This window comes from Gorilla gorilla, chromosome 10, assembly GCF_029281585.2.
Source record: "Gorilla gorilla gorilla isolate KB3781 chromosome 10, NHGRI_mGorGor1-v2.1_pri, whole genome shotgun sequence".
Classification (NCBI taxonomy): Eukaryota; Metazoa; Chordata; class Mammalia; order Primates; family Hominidae; genus Gorilla; species Gorilla gorilla.
The window spans coordinates 79820134-79840718 of NC_073234.2; the positions used below are offsets into that span (position 1 = coordinate 79820134).

At 34.8% G+C, this 20585-nt stretch overlaps 2 protein-coding genes across 3 annotated transcripts in view; one reads left to right on the forward strand and one right to left on the reverse strand.

Annotated features, from left to right (window-relative positions):
• The window catches only part of RECQL (RecQ like helicase), a 32684-nt gene extending 30216 nt beyond the window's left edge, over positions 1 to 2468 (forward strand). Inside the window, exons 15-16 of one of the 2 annotated variants that reach the window (XM_004052853.5) lie at positions 293 to 422; positions 1026 to 2468. In XM_004052853.5, the coding sequence (XP_004052901.4) occupies positions 293 to 422; positions 1026 to 1178 (283 nt within the window). In that variant the 3' untranslated portion in view covers positions 1179 to 2468. The remainder of the gene's footprint in view (positions 1 to 292; positions 423 to 1025) is intronic. The other variant, XM_055358455.2, reaches the window with a different exon arrangement.
• The window catches only part of PYROXD1 (pyridine nucleotide-disulphide oxidoreductase domain 1), a 38026-nt gene continuing 17585 nt past the window's right edge, over positions 145 to 20585 (reverse strand). Inside the window, exons 5-12 of the mRNA XM_019038862.3 lie at positions 19250 to 19323; positions 16109 to 16269; positions 15299 to 15399; positions 10234 to 10363; positions 9273 to 9385; positions 8532 to 8654; positions 3764 to 3901; positions 145 to 2869 (exon numbers count right to left, since the gene is read on the reverse strand). Of these exons, the coding sequence (XP_018894407.1) occupies positions 2621 to 2869; positions 3764 to 3901; positions 8532 to 8654; positions 9273 to 9385; positions 10234 to 10363; positions 15299 to 15399; positions 16109 to 16269; positions 19250 to 19323 (1089 nt within the window). The 3' untranslated portion in view covers positions 145 to 2620. The remainder of the gene's footprint in view (positions 2870 to 3763; positions 3902 to 8531; positions 8655 to 9272; positions 9386 to 10233; positions 10364 to 15298; positions 15400 to 16108; positions 16270 to 19249; positions 19324 to 20585) is intronic.

Sequence of the window (20585 nt, forward strand, 5' to 3'; positions counted from 1 at the left end):
TTGTCTTTATGGTTTTTTTAAAAAATTGCAACAGAATAAACGGTTTTGCAGTTATTTTGTGTGAACTTTTAAATGCTATAGAAAGTAATTTACCTAAAACACTCAAACTTTAATCACTATAAATAAAAAAAGGTAACGAAAATATTTTCTTTAAAGGCTTTATTTGCATTCTTGTAAATTTTATTATTTCAAGTCAATGTGTTAAAAATTACTGCGCATATAGTTCTTTTATAAATTTGTTTTCCGTGATTCCTTCAAAAGCTTTCTTATTGTTGGCCTTTATTTTCTGCAGAGAAGACTACAGTTTTACAGCTTATGCTACCATTTCGTATTTGAAAATAGGACCTAAAGCTAATCTTCTGAACAATGAGGCACATGCTATTACTATGCAAGTGACAAAGTCCATGCAGAACTCTTTCAGGGTAAATGGCTATTAATTTTCAGTTTTATATATTTTAAAAAGTATATTAAAGCCTATGGGATGCTTTTCTGTCATATTCCCCTAGGTCCAGTTGAACATGAGAAAAGTCAGTTTTCTGATTAGATTTCTGGGTATGGAAGAGAGAAAATATAGTTTTCTGTAAAGATATAAGTGAAAGAATTTAGACTGGCCTTTTAACATAAACTAGGGGTTTCCAGTTTCTTGGAATGGGAGGACTCCGTTTTAATATCTAATTTTGTTATGCACTCTGCTCTTATTTGGTTGTGATTACTAATAGTTGAGAAGTCTGTTTCTGCTGTTCCAGTGGTTAGAAACTACTGTTTTAAACCAAATACTATCATCAAGTCTGCAAAAGCATGTCAAGTGCCATTGTGTCTAAGGACATTTGAGGTCTTTAGAACTTCTCTCACAATGTAGCCCCTTTTATTCAAAATAGAGCTCATATTTGAATAGAAATTTGTAGATAAAAAACTAGACCCCTGTATACTCAAAAAGCCAACTGATACAGAAAGAATATTTTGAAATATTTAATCTCACAGCTGGATTTTTACAAAGGTGCTTGCTTTGTTATTTTTTTTTGTAGGCTGAATCGTCTCAAACTTGTCATTCTGAACAAGGTGATAAAAAGATGGAGGAAAAAAATTCAGGCAACTTCCAGAAGAAGGCTGCAAACATGCTTCAGCAATCTGGTTCTAAGAATACGGGAGCTAAGAAAAGAAAAATCGATGATGCCTGACATGAATGTTACTAAATTTTCTAATTAAAGATGGTTTAAGCATGTATATGCCATTATTTTTGTAGTTAGACAATAGTTTTTAAAAGAATTTCATAGATATTTTATATGTATGGATCTATATTTTCAGAGCTTATCTCTGAAGATCTAAACTTTTGAGAATGTTTGAAAATTAGAGATCATGAATTATATAATTTTCCAGTATAAAACAAGGGAAAAATTTTTATGTAAAACCCTTTAAATGTAAAATATTTGAGAATAAGTTCATATAATTGTCTTAAGTTTTTTATGCCTTTATATACTTAGCTATATTTTTTCTTTTGACATAACTATCTTTTGGAAAGCAATATTATACTGACAGAGGCTCACTGAGTGATACTTTAAGTTAAATATGTAGATCAGGGATGTCCAATCTTTTGGCTTCCCTGAGCCACATTGGAAGAAGAACTGTCTTGGGCCGCACATAAAATATGCTAACACTGATCACAGCTGATGAGCTTAAAAAATAAAATTTGCAAGAAAAATCTCATGTTTTAAGAAAGTTTACAAAAAATGTAAAATATTTGAGAATAAGTTCATATAATTGTCTTAAGTTTTTTATGCCTTTATATACTTAGCTATATTTTTTCTTTTGACATAACTATCTTTTGGAAAGCAATATTATACTGACAGAGGCTCACTGAGTGATACTTTAAGTTAAATATGTAGATCAGGGATGTCCAATCTTTTGGCTTCCCTGAGCCACACTGGAAGAAGAATTGTCTTGGGCCGCACATAAAACATGCTAACACTGACGATAGCTGATAAGCTTAAACAAAAAAAAAATTGCAAGAAAAATCTCATGTTTTAAGAAAGTTTACAAATTTGTGTTGGGCTGCATTCAAAGCTGTCCTGGGCTGCATTCGACCCGCGGGCTAGAGTTGGGCAAGCTTGTAGATGATTTCAGGTTATAAAACCAGAAGTACAATTCAACAAAAAAGGAGTAAGTCATCAATATAAATATTAGCAAACGAGATACTGCTACATCTCTATTTAAAGTAAAATACAACCGATTTTAAAGTTCCTGAAACCATAGCCATATTTTGACATTTCACAAAGAATGGTTCTAGTCTACTAGAGTACATTTGGCTAAGTAGATAACTTACCTAAATTTGCTCCAAAGCTAAATCACAAGTAAACATATTTATGTTTAAAACACAGAAATAAATAACTTAAGATTTTTATCTAAGCGGTCAGTGTTGTATTGGAAAGATATATCTATAAATAAACTTTGAACTGATTTCAAACTTAGAATTTATGTTTTTATATTTTTCCACTAATATCATTATCACTTCTGTAATTTTCAGTGTGGTCATCATTAACTCAATACAGTCATTCATTTTATTGACTTGTGATTTTTCTGGTGTCATTTGGAACTTTATATGATTCTTGAAGAAATTCCATTTTTAGTCAAAATAATCTTCTATATCAATATTTGGATCTAGCAGATCTTCTCCATATGATGAAAGATTCATTTGGTTTAAGATTAGGTTTTCAAATGTTTCTTCTAAATCAGTTTCACCAATTAAGACAGCTCCCATCATTCGTCCATTTTGCATGACGACTTTGATGTATTCTTGTCCTTTGGTACATCTCAGCATTAATTCATGATCTGAACCTAAGCCCTGTGCATTGTATTTTCCCAGCAGTACAACCTATATTTAGAGATAAAAAGGTTATTGTCATGAGTATCAAAAAGAAAATGTAATGGGTAGTTATTTTGTGTCAAGTTTGAATAGCCAGCAGAAAAATTATGCCACAAAATTTCATAACTAAAAATGTTATTGGGGAGAGTCCCAAAGAAAATGTTTGAACAGCATGCGTTAATTCTACAGATAACACTACCACACACTCTACACTGACATTAAAAAATTCTGGTGAATATAGTCAAATGTTAATGTTTAATATTTTAACACTAAAAATATCTAGTGAATATAGGTAGGTGATTCTACCAATCTATATGAACATTAAAACTATATAGTAAATATATAAATATGTAGGATGTGGATACATTAAACCATGTGGAGTCGTGGTTTAAAGATTTGGCAAGGAACTGAATTAGAGCTTTCATGGAAAAGTTTCTCAATTTCCCTGAGGCTTTTGAATATGTTTCTCCTTCTCTGTAAATTAGGGGGAAAAAAAAAACCCAAAACAACCTTTGTCAGAGTAATGTGAAGAGGACTGAATAAGATAATACATACAGGAAAGCTCTTGGTTTATTTTTGAGTACAATAGCAGTTAGTTCCCCTCACAAAGAAAGGATGAATCACAAGTAAAAGTTAAAAATGCACCAACAAGTAACAGATCTAGAGAGAAATTTTTTTCCCTCTTAACTAAAATAGAATAGTGGTAAGGTGGATAATTATCAGATGATTAGGGATTAAGACTAGCAATAATACCAGGTATTGGTTTGTAAGAAATGAAAAATGTCATTTCTTTGTAGATGATTAAAACTATGTACGTTTTTATTCAAGCAAGAAAATCACATGATTTATCATAGTCATAAGACTAACAAGCAGAGAAGGCATTAATATGCTTAACTATCTTACCTTATAGTTAAAAAATTTTGTCACATGAGCAAACAGTTCAAAGCTGAAATCCATGTCAATAGAGTCTCCTGAACTCGCTGCAGCCATGCACTTTGCTGCATACCATCCCATCTGTCTAGCCTGGGTCCACAGCCTCATCTGAAATGATGAAAAAATGTTACACAATGTCATTTTTCATGATCATTATCTGAAAAATGTTAACCTTGTAAATTCACTTAAAGGAGTTCAATGTTTGACAGTCTTTCTGTCATCTTTGCTACAGAAGCAGTCACCAATGGATAACTAATCAGACTGATTTTTGGTATTTGTTAATTCTATCTAAATTACTGCCTCTAAAATTAAAAGATGATACCAATCACACCTGTTTTAGTAACATTTCTATTAAATATTATGAAACTATATTAAGCTATACCAGGTGAGAAAAATGTTTTAATTAACCAGTCCCTTCTTCAAAAATTTGTCATCACCATTAATAGAGATGTCAAATCATCACTGAAGAATTTGTTCTATTTTCCAGCAACCTTCATTTTTATGCACTAGTTAAGGTCTGCCGTGCTGTTAACCTCAGTGGTCAGACAGACTCTTGGTGCCTCACCAAGACAACATAAGTATCTCAGCAACTGATTCTGGGAAGTCATTTAAATTGTTTTGTATGACCGTATTAATTCATCTATTGTATTTTTTAATTTTATTTCTATGAAGTTTTGAGACTCCCTGGTATAAAAGAACACGGCCTTTGACAAAATTCAACAACCCTTCATGCTAAAAACTCAATAAATTAGGTATTGATGGGACGTATCTCAATAAGATCTATGACAAACCCACAACCAATATCATACTGAATGGACAAAAACTGGAAGCATTCCCTTTGAAAACTGGCATGAGACAGGGATGCCCTCTCTCACCACTCCTATTCAACATAGTGTTGGAAGTTCTGGCCAGGGCAATCAGGCAGGAGAAGGGAATAAAGGGCATTCAATTAGGAAAAGAGGAAGTCAAATTGTCCCTGTTTGCAGATGACATGATTGCATATCTAGAAAACCCCATCATCTCAGCCCAAAATCTTAAGCTGATAAGCAACTTCAGCAAAGTCTCAGGATACAAAATCAATGTGCAAAAATCACAAGCATTCTTATACACCAATAACAGACAAACAGAGCCAAATCATGAGTGAATTCCCATTCACAATTGCTTCAAAGAGAATAAAATACCTAGGAATCCAACTTACAAGGGATGTGAAGGACCTCTTTAAGGAGAACTACAAACCACTGCTCAATGAAATAAAATAGGATACAAACAACTGGAAGAACATTCCATGCTCATGGGTAGGAAGAATCAATATCGTGAAAATGGCCATACTGCCCAAGGTAATTTATAGATTCAATGCCAACCCCATCAAGCTACCAATGACTTTCTTCACAGAATTGGAAAAAACTACTTTAAAGTTCATATGGAACCAAAAAAGAGCCCGCATCGCCAAGTCAATCCTAAGCCAAAAGAACAAAGCTGGAGGCATCACGCTACCTGACTTCAAACTATACTACAAGGCTACAGTAACCAAAACAGCATGGTACTGGTACCAAAACAGAGATATAGACCAATCGAACAGAACAGAACCCTCAGCAATAATGCCTCATATCTACAACTATCTGATCTTTGACAAACCTGACAAAAAGAAGAAATGGGGAAGGGATTCCCTATTTAATAAATGCTGCTGGGAAAACTGGCTAGCCATATGTAGAAAGCTGAAACTGGATCCCTTCCTTACACCTTATACAAAAATTAATTCAAGATGGATTAAAGACTTACATGTTAGACCTAACACCATAAAAACCCTAGAAGAAAACCTAGGCAATACCATTCAGGACATAGTCATGGGCAAGGACTTCATGTCTAAAACACCAAAAGCAATGGCAACAAAAGCCAAAATTAACAAATGGGATCTAGTTACACTAAAGAGCTTCTGCACAGTAAAAGAAAGCATCATCAGAGTGAACAGGCAACCTACAGAATGGGAGAAAATTTTTGCAACCTACTCATCTGACAAAGGGCTAAATCCAGAATCTACAATGAACTCAAACAAATTAACAAGAAAAAAACAACCCCATCAAAAAGTCGGCGAAGGATATGAACAGACACTTCTCAAAAGAAGATATTTATGCAGCCAAAAGACAAATGAAAAAATGCTCATCATCACTGGCCATCAGAGAAATGCAAATCAAAACCACAGTGAGATACCATCTCACACCAGTTAGAATGGCGATCATTAAAAAGTCAGGAAACAACAGGTGCTGGAGAGGATGTGGAGAAATAGGAACACTTTTACACTGTTGGTGGGACTGTAAACTAGTTCAACCATTGTGGAAGTTGGTGTGGCGATTCCTCAGGGATCTAGAACTAGAAATACCATTTGACTCAGCCATCCCAGTACTGCGTATATACCCAAAGGATTATAAATCATGCTGCTATAAAGACACATGCACACGTATGTTTATCACGGCACTATTCACAATAGCAAAGACTTGGAACCAACCCAAATGTCCAACAATGATAGACTGGATTAAGAAAATGTGGCACATATACACCATGGAATACTATGCAGCCATAAAAAATGATGAGTTCATGTCCTCTGTGGGGACATGGATGAAGCTGGAAACCATCATTCTCAGCAAACTATTGCAAGGACAAAAAACCAAACACCGCATGTTCTCACTCATAGGTGGGAATTGAACAATGAGAACACATGGACACAGGAAGGGGAACATCACACACCGGGGACTCTTGTAGGGTGGGGGTGCAGCACACCAACATGGCACATGTATACATATGTAACAAACCTGCACGTTGTGTACATATACCCTAAAACTTAAAGTATAATTAAAAAAAAAACAAAACACTGACCTTGGGAGTCACAGTGGATTTTAATATCAACAGATCTACATATATATTTAACTTTTCTGAGCCTTGGTTCATTTACCTGAAACGTAAACAGAACACTACCTACTCTGTAATTATTGAGAGAATTAAATAGGTTAGCATATAATAAGCACTTGGTTTCCTTCTACCTCCCTGTATGTGCATATGTACTTAATGCTGTCTTCTGTTTGCAGAAATAATATCATAATCATAGACATGAGTTTTAAGCATTTCTAGCAGAAGTGATAGATTTTTTTTTTTCAATCTCCTCTGTAAACAAGGTATTATAGATTTGATGAAGTGAAAGGCAGTTTATGGCTGGGGGTCAGAATAAACTGAGCACAGTAACAACTAGAGAAGAGAACAGCTAATACAAGTGGCCGGAAAATTTGCATCTTGAACTGCATAAATTAGTATCTTTATTGCTTGTGTAAGCCAAGAAATGGGGTCTACAAGGTGCACTCAAAACAAGGCCATCTGTTTATTTTTGGATTTTTTTCCCTCTTTCAGATTATAATAACACATTAAGATATAATTTACCCTAGAGAATTAAAAATGTTAAAAAAAAAAACCCATGAACTCCAACTCTAAGAATTTGTGATAGTCTTGCCACAGAAATGACATAGAATGAGGCAGGTTAGAAACAAAAGGGCTGGAACCATTCTTACTGATGTCTCTACTGTCTGTAACAACACAAAATGATGGTGCTGCCTCTTGAAATACTTTTAGCTCTTCTCCTACTTCACACTGCATAATCTGAATGAATAATGTCCCTAACTGTGGAGCTGGTCTTTAACAAAGATAAATGTTGCCTGGTTCCTTTATCTCAAACATCTACCTAGGTCTCTACCCCTCTGCACACCTCTGGTCACTGTCTTTATCTTCCTCTAGTATTTTTGTTCCATCGTTAGGAGGAGGTAGGCAAAGCTGTGAGGGTAGGAAAAAGTCTAGATCCAGTTGGGACTTGTTAAGGCTCAGGAAAGGTGTTTACTACAGGAACATTTTTTCTTTTTTTTTAGATGGAGTTTTGCTCTTGTTGCCCAGGCTGGGGTGCAGTGGTGCGATCTCGGCTCACTGCAACCTCCGCCTCCCAGGTTCAAGGGATTCTTCTGCCTCAGCCTCCTGAGTAGCTGGGATTACAGGCGCACACCACCATGCTCAGCTAATTTTTTGTATTTTTAGTAGAGATGGGGTTTCGTCATGTTGTTCAGGCTGGTCTCAAACTCCTGACTTCAGATGATACACCTGCCTCACCCTCCCAAAGTGCTGGGATTACAGGCGTGAGCCACCGCGCCCAGAACATTTTTTAGTAATAATTACCACAGGGACAGAATAGGATCATCCAGGAATAGAATGCTTTTCTATATAATTTACAATCTTAGTAGTTTTTTTAATCTAAAGTTGTGCTGTCCAACATCGTAGCCACATATAGCTATTTAAAGTTAATGAAAAGTAAGTAAAAATAATTCAGTTCCTCAGTCACATTAACCACATTTCAAGTGCTCATGTGACATACTGCTGGCTACCTGACTAGATGGTGAGGAATTAAACATTTCCATCATCACAGAAAGTTCTCCTGGACAGTGCTGATAAGCAGGTAAGAATGAAAAACAAAGTAATAGCCCATAATTTCTTTTAAATTAAAAGATGTCTCAGTCTACCATTATAATGATAACTTACCAAACAGGGAAATATTCTAGTTTTTTTTTTTTAAATATATATAACAACTCTGTGCTAGCTTCCTACTTAAGCAGAAAAGTTGGAAAACCAGAAGTTGGATTTGTTGGTAACAACCGCTTTATTTTCAGACAGAATCTCTGATAAAAACATATGATCATATATGCTAGCTTACCTGCTGCCAGACTGGGCTCAGCTGCCAGGATGTAGTACAGATGTCACCGGCAGCATAGATATCAGGAAGGGATGTGTGCATATGATCATCCACTTTCAGGCCACCATCTTCTCCTAGATCAAACTAAACAACGTTCCTCATAAGTGTTAAGTGTTAAGAAAAATGAAACGACTTTTTCCATTTTAAAGTAAAAGAACAAATTAAATTGTTACACTTTGCATGCTCATCTTTAATGAGAAAATGAAAAATATCAGCAAAGTTTAGACACCTGAGCTGAATTTCCATGGATCAAATTCCAACTAAGACTGATCCATAAAACTGTCAGAATTTCAACATGAAAAGTATCCAATAACCATGTGACTACCTTATCCATAACTACAAGAATATTCTTTTTTTTTTTTGTAAGCTTCAAGTGCTGAAAAGCAAAAAATACAAGATGGTTTCTCTAAAAGAATCATTTCTGAGAAGTCACGGGAGGTGTCAGTCTCTTACCAACATTTAGATAAATAAACTGTACATTATAAACCATTACTGATGACGCTTATGCCAGGATATAACTATGTAAGGATTTTAAGCAGTAAAAAATACTGTAAATCAAGACAATGTTTTAACCAAACTGTTTCCAACCATGTTAAGTTACAGTTGTACACTAAAATAATAATTATTCATGTCTGAGAATTAGAGATCTTCACAAAAATACTTCAAATATATTCACAGCTGGACAAAAAAATTTCACCTTACACTGTTACCATGGAGAAAAGGTTCTACATTTGGTGTAACTCCTGTAGCACTGACAATGAAATCGCAGCCATATATCTTTTCATTGGTCAATTCCACATAGACAGGCCACATCTCTTTAAGAAAAAAAACCAAAAAAACAGACTTTATTTGCAAATGGAACCATCACCACAGCAGTGTATGTGACTACAATGACTAGAAACAAAGAAAGAAAAAGAAAGGCAAGAGATAACTTTGTAACACACTCCTCAGCAATTATTATGAGGCATATTTGCTAAAGCAATTTTAATGCAATTAGCATCATTTCGTTTGGGTATAATTTTAAAACCATGGCATTTTAAATGTTTTTCCTTCAAATTTGGACACATAAATTTTGACAAAGTACATTTAAATTATTTCTAAATTATTTCTCTAAAAATCTTTTGTAATACTTTACACTCCACTTAAGTGTTTAGTTCAACTAGGTGTCTTCCCTCACTACTCATATTCAAATTCCCCTTTCCTATGGAAAAATTCAAAGAATTCAGAACAGTAGAATATTTCATATGCTAGTTAACTGAGTGTATTTCTACAAATCATGGCAATTCTCACAGGAGTTGTGGAATTGGAGTTAGGAGAGCTGCATCTTAGTCCCAAAAATATACATTTTCAATCTGATTTGGGTGAAATCATGTCACCTTTAAGAGCTCTAGGTTTTTGTTTTATTTTGATTTATAATATATTCTGATTGTTGGTCAAAACACTCAGCTCTATGTAAGATGTAATGCCCTATACGATTTAATTTACTAGAAACAACAGATAGTGAAATGAAGTGAGTTAATGTTATTAAATTATGGTTTTTTTACTTTTCATGTTTAAATTTTATATGGAAATATGAAGTTATTTTTAATATAACACAGCAGGATTAAATCGTTTTCCTTTTAATTAGGTGGTTATATATATTTTTTCTTATTTCATTACTTGCCTGTATCAGTTGTAACTGACTTATGGTCTCTTGGAAAAGTGAAGGACTTTTTCCTCAAAATTCTAAACTCATCCTGAAGGTAGATTTTCTTTACTTCACACACAGTTTCAAGGTGAATCTTATGAGAAAACTAAAATTAAGAAAATACTGGTTAGCATAATACTTGCAGAAAGAATAACCTGGGTTACTAATGATGAAGAAAAAACATATACTTGTACAAACATATGGAAAACATAATTCTTATAATATAAATGAAACCACATTGGGTGCCCTAAAATAAGTCTCTCTATGCACATGAAAGGAGTGAACAAAAATTCATTCAGTAACTTAAGAGATCTGGTAGCTGCATTAGCAGATAGCATCGAGGGAATGCTTTTTAGCCTAGGCCTCATTGATAATTACAAATGTATTTTTTAAAAATTACAGTAGTTGTTGGGCGCAGTGGCTCACGCCTGTAATCCCAGCACTCTGGGAGGCCGAGGCGCAGGTGGATCACCTGAGGTCAGGAGTTCAAGACCAGCCTGGCCTATATGGTGAAACCATCTCTACTAAAATTAAAAAATTAGCCAGGCCTGGTGGTGTGCACCTGTAGTCCCAGCTACTCGGGAGGCTGAGGCAGGAGAATCGCTTGAACCCGGGAGGCAGAGGTTGCAGTGAGCCGAGATCATACCACAGCACTCCAGCTTGGGTGACAGAGTGAGACTCTGTCTCAAAAAAATAAATAAATAAATAAATAAATAAATAAATAAATAAATAAATAAAAATTTAAAAAATGACTATAGTTATGGACTATAAAATTTTTTTCAGGTCAGTTCTGACTTATTGTTGTATCCCTGAACATTAATAAAGTCCCACGTAGGTGGTAAATACTCAATAAATGCGTATTGAATTAAACTGTTGAAGTTCTCAGGTTAAAAATATAATTAATATTAGGATCTGAAGGTGCGGAAAGGACTTTGTATAATTTCCATCACAAAAATTAGATACACCGTGCAGCCAGCCCCCCTCCTACCTACTGAAAGCCAAAAACCAATGCTCTAAAGAAATCACACAGAGTAACGAAGGACTGCATGCGTGCTTCTTACAGCATTTAGATTTCACAGCCTTTTAACAACTATTAAAAAATCAAAATATCTAACAAAATGAGGAAAAGCAAATCATCTCCTTATCCAATTAGGATATTAAGTGTGTATTTCTAATCCATCTAATAACTTTTATAAGTTTACTGCATGCATCTGAAGTGACCTTTGAGAAAAGATTAATTTAAAATAGGACAGGAGTATTCACTGTAGTCTGGGTATAGAAAGCTCTATCCCTGATCTGAGGATATAGGAAAAAACAAACTCAGTTTCTCCTACTATACTCTCACAACACAGAATACTTCTGCAACCAAATGTGTGTGGGGTGTTTTCTACACACTAAGCAAACAATTAATTCTGCACAGGACACCATCTGGCTGTCCTCTAATTCAATTCAGTTCTGATGTTATTATCTACCTGGAGATAGCATCAGGTCCCACAGGTTGAGGGATCAATCTCACAAGACTGTCTTCCACTTCCAATACCAATTGCAAGCCCTGGGTGTTTTACCAGTTGGTCTGACTAACCAACCATAAATCGAGGGGCTCCCATGAGCCCCTTTCTTAGGTTCAATTAATTTATTAGAATATCTCACAGAATTTTGGGAAACACTTTACTTATATTTACTGGTTTATTATCAAGGATGTCACGAAGAAACAGACGAACAAATACATAGGGCAAAGCATATAAGAAGGGGCATGAAGCTTCTATGCCCTCTCCAGATAGACCACCCTCTAGCAACTTCCACATGTTCAGCTATCCAGAAGCTCTCCAAACCCAGTCCTTTTGGGTTTTCATGGAAACTGTGTTATGTAGGTGACTGATTAAATCACTGGCTGCTAGTGATTGGCTTAACCTTCAACCCCTTTCCCTTCCTGTAGGTTGGAAAGTCTAAACTCTAATCATGCCTTGGTCTTTCCTGTGACCAGTCCCCATTCTGAAGCCACCTAGGGGCTAACCAGTCAACTCGTTAGCATACAAAAGGACACATCACTTTGGAGATGCCAAAAATTTTAGGAGTTGTGTGCCAGAAAACTGCAGGCACATTTTATTGTGCTTCACTATTGTTTTGCAGATAGTGTTTTTTACAAATTGAAGGTTTGTGACAACCCCACATCAAGCAAGTCTTATCAGTGCCATTCTTCCAATAGCATGTGCTCACTTTGTGTCTCTGTCACATTTTGGTAATTCTTGCAATATTTCAGTTTTCATCATTATTAGATCTTTTATGGTGATCTGTGATTAGTAATCTTTGATGTACTACTGTAATTGTCTTGGGGTGTCATGAACCACACCCATCTAACACAGTGAACTTAATCGATAAATGTTCTGTGTTCTGACTGCTCCATCAACCAGCTGTTGTCCTATGTCTCTCCCTCTCCTTGGGCCTCCTTATTGCCGGAGACACAAGAATATTGAAACCAGGGCAATCAGTTACTCTGTAGTGGCCTCTAAGTGTTCAAGTGAAAGTAAGGATCACGCATCTCTCACTTTAAATCAAAAGGTAGCAATGATTATTAGGGTTATTGAGGAAGGCACGTGGAAAGCCAGGCCTCTTGCCCTGAACAGATGGCCAAATTGTGAATGCAAAGGAAACATTCTTGAAGAAAATCTAAAGTGGTATTCCAATGAGCACATGAATGATGAGAAAGCGAAACAGTCTTCTTGCTGACATGGTGAAAGTTTTAGTGGTGTGGAGAGAAGATCAAATCAGCCACAACATTCCCTTAGGCCAAAGCCTAACCCAGAGTAAGCCCCTAACTGTTTTCAATTCTGTAAAGGCTGAGAGAAGTGAGGAAGCTACAGAAGAAAAGGCTGAAGCTAGCAGAGGTTGGTTCATGATGTTTAAGGAAAGAAGCCATCTCTACAACAAAAAAATACAATTGATAACTGATGAATGTGGCTACACTAAACAGTAGATTTTCAGTGTACATGAAACAGCCTTCCAGTGGAAAAAGATGCTATCTAGGACCTTCACAACTATAGAGGAGAAGTCAATGCCTGGCTTCAAAGGACAGGCAGACTCTCCTGTTAGGGGATAATGTAACTGGTGACTTGAAGTTGAAGCCAATGCCTATTTACCACTGTGAAAGTTCTAGGGCCCTTAAGAACTATACTACATCTACCCTGCCTGTCCTCTGTAAATGGAACAACAAAGCCTGGATGACAGCATGATATGGTTTGGGCCTGGTTCTCCACCCAAATCTCATATCAAATTGTAATCCCCAGTGTTGGAGGTACGGCCTGGTGGGAGGTGACTGGATCATGGGGACAGTTTCTAATAGTTTAGCACCATCCTTAGTGCTGTTTTCATGATAGAGTTCTCATGAGATCTGGTTGTTTAAAGGTATGTGGCACCAGCCCCCTTGTCTCTCTTCCTCTTGCTCTGGCCATGTAAGAAGTGCATAATTCCCCTTCCCCCGTGATTGAAAGTTTCCTGAGGCCTCCCCAGTCATGCTTCCTGTACAGCCCGTGGGACCATGAGCCAATTAAACCTCTTTTCTTTGTAAATATTACCTACTCTCAGGTATTTCTTTATACACTGTGAGAATGGAGTAATACACAGCACATCTGTTTACATAGTTTACTAAATATTTGAAGCCCACCGTTGAGACCTACTGCTCAGAAAAAAAAAAAAAAAAAAAGATTCCTTTCAAAATACTACACTCATTGACAAGGCATTTGGTCACCCAAGAACTCAGACAGAGATGCACAAGGAGATGAATGTTGTTTTCATGCCTGCTAATACTATATCCATTCTGCAGCCCGTGGATCCAGGAGTAATTCTTACTTTCAAGTCTTATTAAAGAAATGCATTTCATAAGGCTATAGCTGCCACAGATAGTGATGCATCTGATGGATCTGGGAAAAGTACATTGAAAACCTTCTGGAAAGAATTCACCATTCTAGATGTTATTAAGAACATTCATGATTCAAGGGAGTAAGTCAAAATATCAACATTAACAAGAGCTTGAAAGAAGTTTATTCCAACCTTCACGGATGACTTTGAGGGATTCAAGATTTCAATGGAGAAAGGCAGATATGGTGGAAATAACAAAAGAACTATAATTAGAAATGAATCCTGAAGATGAGACTACATTGCTACAATCTCATGATAAAATTTGAAAAGATGAGTTGTTGTTTCTCATGGATGAGCAAAGAATGTAGTTATCTGAGATGGAGTTTACTTCTGGTGAGGATGCTGTGAGTATTGCTGAAATGATGAAGGATTTAAAATATTATATATACTTAGTTGGTAAAGCAGTAGCAGAGTTTGAGAGAATTGACTTTTGAAAGAACTTCTACTCTGGACAAAATGCTATAAAACAGCTTCACATGCTACAGAGAAGTCTTTCATGAGAGGAAGAGTCAATTGATGGGGCAAACTTGTTATTTTAAGAAATTGCCACAGCCACCCAAACCTTCAGCAAGCACCACCCTGATGAGTCATCAGCCACCAATACTGAGGGAAAACTTTCCACCAAAAAAAGATTATGATTTGCTGAAGGCTCAGATGATTGTTAGCATATTAAGCAATAAAGTATCTTTAAATTAACGTATGTGCATTGTATTTTTAGACACAATGCTAATGCACATTTAATAGACTGCAGTATGTTATAAACATAACTTTTGTAGGCACTGGGAAACTGAAAAATTTGTGTGGCTCACTTTATTGTGATATATCATTTCCTCTGATGGTCTTGGACTGAACCTGCAATACTCCAAGGTATGACTGTATATATATTACAGTATCACACCTCAAGAGTTAAAACGTAGGCTGAGATCCAGTCTTAGATGCTTTGACATTCAGTTTTCTTTGGTGGCCAAATGGACCAACTGCATTGGAGGTCTTTTCCTAACACTATGGATTTTAAGTAAAGTGACCTAGCAGTTCGTTGACTATATATTTATTACCAGTCTTTAATAAATGGTTCAAGAATTTAAAATTACATTTAGACATGACCAATTAGTATATGAAAAGATACCTCTTTTGTTCCTTTAAGATTCAAGCCTTCATGCCAATCTGGTCCCAATGCACTGCCTACATTATCTGCTTTAGATTTGCTTCTAGCTTCCTTTTTCCTTCCTGAAGAGATGAAATTAAATAATATAAAAATTACCAGGTAGAGAAATATGTTAGTGTTCTGAAGTTTTTATTTAGGCAATGTAATGATTCATATATATACATACATTACAGCATGACTAACCTATGTTATCTATATTAATCATTTTAGTCATTATTTTAATATTTTTCTGATGTAGAGTTACAAAAGAGATAATCTTTCAATTGTGTGTTGAGTATAAACACACTCAACTTACGTTTTGGATGTTACACTGGTTAACTGGAAGGGTAAGAAAATTAGCCTTCAAATTTTTATAATTTTGTCTATTTTTAGCACCTCCAAAATGTACAAAACTCTTGTTTAATTTTATAATCTAAAAGTTTTTCAAAGCTATCAAACTTAAAAAAATATGAAGTTTGTATTAGTTTTTCAACTCATTGCATTTTTTACAAAACTTCTTCAGGTATTGCCCAAATGCAGTATCTGTTTGCAAAGATGCAGATGGGCTGAGTTATTCAATTTATTTTAAATTTCTTGTTTTAATTATATATATATATATATAAAATACGTACATATATATAAAATAGAAAATCTGAAAACTTCATGTAAAGATACATAAATATCCATATTACTATTTCCAAAATTTATTTTATTAAATTTTCTTGTAGCCCTTTTCTATATGGTTTTAAAAAAGTTTTGTATGAGAATTAATGAGCTAGGTGCTACCCTTACCTTCAGTTGTATATCTGGTTCTTTTATGTGCAATTTTAGCCTCTGATTTTTCAGCAATGAGCTTTGAAGTCAAGAATTCAGCTGCTCCTGCATCGAAGAAAGTATTCCCTATAGCTTTATCTTTAATGGCCCAAATCACTTCACAGCCTTCAATTTCATACCTAAAAACAATATTAAAGTTACTAAGAGTGATTTCAAAAGTCTAAGTAAAAAATCTTTGCATTTGCAAATAATGATCTCCTGAAGCAAAAGTAGGGAATACATTTTTAAGGCTAACTGGAAAAGATTGATTATAAAGAGGAATATTAACGTTCTTTACAGATATTAAGAATTAAAAATTGAATAGTAAAAGAATCTGAAGCAGTTTACAGAAAGAACCTTTAAGTGACAAATACATGTACTGAATATCAAGTAAAATTTCATTACAATGTACATCATTAGAAAATGTTCAATTTCTACAATACACTTATTATATGAATGGCCCCCAGGGGTAAGCAGTGCTTTTTAAAAAATCTGGTTATAGTGTAATCAAGTAATGGATGGATGGTACATAGCTATAATATTGAGAATCAGTCACTTATTTGGTAACAACTTTTTATATCTTCAAAGCACATTATGGAAGGGGATAGAAAGTGGAAAGAATCAGAGTTATAAGCTAAAAATCTTAAGGATCAAGATCAAGGATCAAGGATCTTAGAGGAAGGAAAGAATGGACATGGTATATATAAGCCACCTTCTATTACTATTTACCACTAATGTAAGGTAATGGGCATGTGATATTTCATTCTAGGTTTAGATACTAAGAAGTGGTTTTCCTAACAATATTCATTTCACAAAGTCCCTGAAGTCCATTATAATTAAGGTGATCACATAGTTTATCACCTAACCTGGGATACTATCTGCTACTAATAATCATTTTTGGTACAACTGGTGGAAATGGAGACAGTCCCAGACAAACAAGATATATGGCCATCCTAACTATAACAGGATTTTATCTAAACTTGCGATACTAATAAAATACTGTAAAAAGTTAAGGTATTAATTTTTCACATTTCTTTACGGTACAAAGTATTGCCATCTTTATTTCACAGACTGATATAACATAGTTAGGTTACACGACTTTTCAAGACTAATCAATAAACAGATTACGAAAAAAGGTTTAGTACATCTGAATCCAGGTCACTTGATATTCATACTTTTCAACATATGGTGATAAGGAACTCCATACTTCATCTAATAAGTCTTCGTTTTTCCAGCTCTTCTATGTCAGTAAACATAGAAGATTATTGGGTGAACATTCTATTTTATGTTACTCTGGTCATACAGCATTACTGACCAGTGGAAAGTGGAATACACACAAATTTGATAATAAAGTTTGTATTTCAATTTACACACAGGCATACAGTTATCACGTAATGCTTTCTTTTTGAAAAACTGGGAATTTCTCTATATTACCATTTTTAAATTTAAAGTAATATTACACTATAACACCTATCAGTGCAGTTTAACATACTGATGACCGACTAGCAGACAAAGTTATTACAAGTAACCACAAGAAACTTCAGTACTTGCTCTACCTCCTAGGACACCTTCTAATCCTCTTTTCCTGACTTGAACTATGTTCTCAGCAAGATGCACAAGTTTGACGATTAGTATCACACAGAGGGGAAATACTGCTTTCATTTTGAAAATGACTACAAAAACAGACAATGAGATATTGTGGTTTTGTGAAGTTATGAAAAACAGTGTCTGTTTGAAAAGGAAAGGATTAACTTACACTTAGAAAGGAGAAAACAGATAATAACTGAAATAAATGTATAATGAAGAACATTAGTATTAGTTTCACTGAAACACAGTGTAGAAAGGGTATGGGTATGCCAAGTTTCACGAGAGACAAAGACCTAATCATGCAGCAGACCTGAAGTCAGAGAATAACATTATGTGGGTTCATTTTTAATTACCAAAGAGCTTACTAAATACAAAACTGTGAGTTTTATCCAATTATATAGTCTTCAATCTCCAACCTAAAGAAAATGATGAATAGGATTAAATGTAAGACTCTGAACATTTTTGAACATAAAATTTTTAAATGTAAGTAACAATTATAATAATAGTAAGTGATACTTTGGTGACAGCTGATAGAGAAAATCTGGCATGTTTATATTATACACAAGGATTTGAAGCCCCATTTACAATAAATCTATACCTCTTCCCTCTTGGCCCACATTTTGGTTTTGACCCTTTCTCTGTATTTCTCCATACAATGCCACAAACTTCATAATAACAACAATGACTGTTACCCACAGTACTCAGGCAATTTAAGAACTCTTACAGGCTTCCACTGGGTGAGATCATCCTCTAAAAGAGGGGCAAAAACCTAGTCTGAGAGTTGGATTGAATGCAAGTGAGCAAAGATATGGCTTTGGCAGAGTCCTTATTTTGATTCAAATTTGTCCTCTTTGTGGTTTGACCCAACTTTATGGCCTGAAAAAGATCCAGACTATTTCATGTCAATCATCTGCTAGAGGATAAAATCATGAAGTGAATCAATCTTCTGCAGGACACAGCAGGATATTTCTCAATGGTTTTTGAACTCGTAATATCGTCTTAAGATGAAAATTAATTAATGTGTTCACATTTCCCAAGCTACCAAAAAAAAGAGCTGCAAGAACCACATATCCTAAAACAGGAGTCACAAACATTTTGGGTTACACTGGCCAGACAGGTAACATAAATGAGTGAAGCAGGATTTATCATATAAGCAATAAAAAGTGGTGAGGGCTATCACTAGAAATCTCAAAAGGTGTAAATATTTGAATTATTTTTAAACATAAAATATACTTATAAAACACATTTATGGGCCAAATTTGGCCAATCACCTTGAGACCTAAAGCATTCCCAAAACATATATATTTTATAATAAAATTTCTACAATTACGGATTCCACAAGAGCTAAAAAAATATGGCGGATTTTTCCCCTTGAAAACATATGAAAATTATATTTATCTTTGATTTTCAGAATAAAAAACATTTTCCAGTCTGCCAACAAATCACAAGAATCACAAAGCAATTGTTTAATTTAAAAACAAATTACTTTTAAACAATTTAAATATGTTATCATATTTAAAAATATATACTTACACTAACTCAAGTGCAATACCACCGTTCCCTATGATCATTATTCTTTTAGCTTTAGTAAGCTGTTTCTGAAATTCCTATGTTAAAAAGAAAATAATGAGGTAGTATTTTGTAATAGTGGGCAATAATCTGAAATTTGAGGCTTTGATAATATTCTAAAAATGTAAATATTTTATTGAATTTGTAAAGGAAAAAAAATGAATCTCACTTTCCCACTGTATCAGGGTACATCCTCTCAATTAATATAACAAAAGTCCCCCTTTATGCTTTATCCCAAGCTGCCTTTATAGCAATGCCTCTCCTGATTTTCCTTTCCTTTTAGGTCATTATATTTACAGTACTTCAGAATTTCAGCAGGAGGCACTATTAACTTACCACATTCCCAATTATTTGACCAAATCAATTACTCTTTCTTTTCACCTAGACTCTCCGTTTCCCTAGAGTTACTCAACACTTAAAACTTCTAGGAATGAGAAGCTCAGCAGCATAGTGGTTAAGAGCACAGACTCTGGAAGCACTGGCTCTAGCAATTACTAACTGAATGACTTTGGGCAAGTTGCTTACCCTATCTGCACCTCAGGTCCTTCAACTACAAATGGAAATAAGGGACTATATATCCTAATGTTTCTGTAAGGATTATGTGAGATGACACAGACAAAGCTGGTAGGAGTAGCACGCACCCAATAATGTCAAACTTTTACTAAAACAAAAAATGTTATTAACATTCTAAGACAGATACATTGATGCCTCCACCCCCCAGAAAAAAAAGATCACAATCAGCTTAAAGAAGCCAGTGGTAAATGTAAATGACGAGTTAAAGGGTGCAGCACACCAACATGGCACATGTATACATATGTAACAAACCTGCACTTGGTGTACATGTACCCTAGAACTTAAAGTATAATAAATATATATATATTAAAAAAAAAAAAAGAGAGAACCCAGTGGTAATTCTTTGGGCACTTTCAAACGTATAGAATAGTCTCATTGCTTCAGAATGACATCTGGCCCTCCTACTAAGTTTATATTAAATTTATCTCCAAACTTATAATATTCACTGAGTTGACATCTTTAAAATTCTCCAAGAAAAAAACAACCGAAGTTTATTTTGGTTTGTCCTTCACTGAGGATACTGCAATTTAAGAAACATCTGCAAGAGCACTGGACCTAGAGGTGAAAAGCACAATTTTAAATTGTGTATCTGATAAACTTAATAGCTAAATTAGTATAGATACATACTTAATCTCTCGACCTCAGTTTCCTATTTGTAAAGTGGGAGTAATAATCGTCACAAAGGATTATCATGAGGATTCAATGAGTTCATGTATGTAGAGGACCG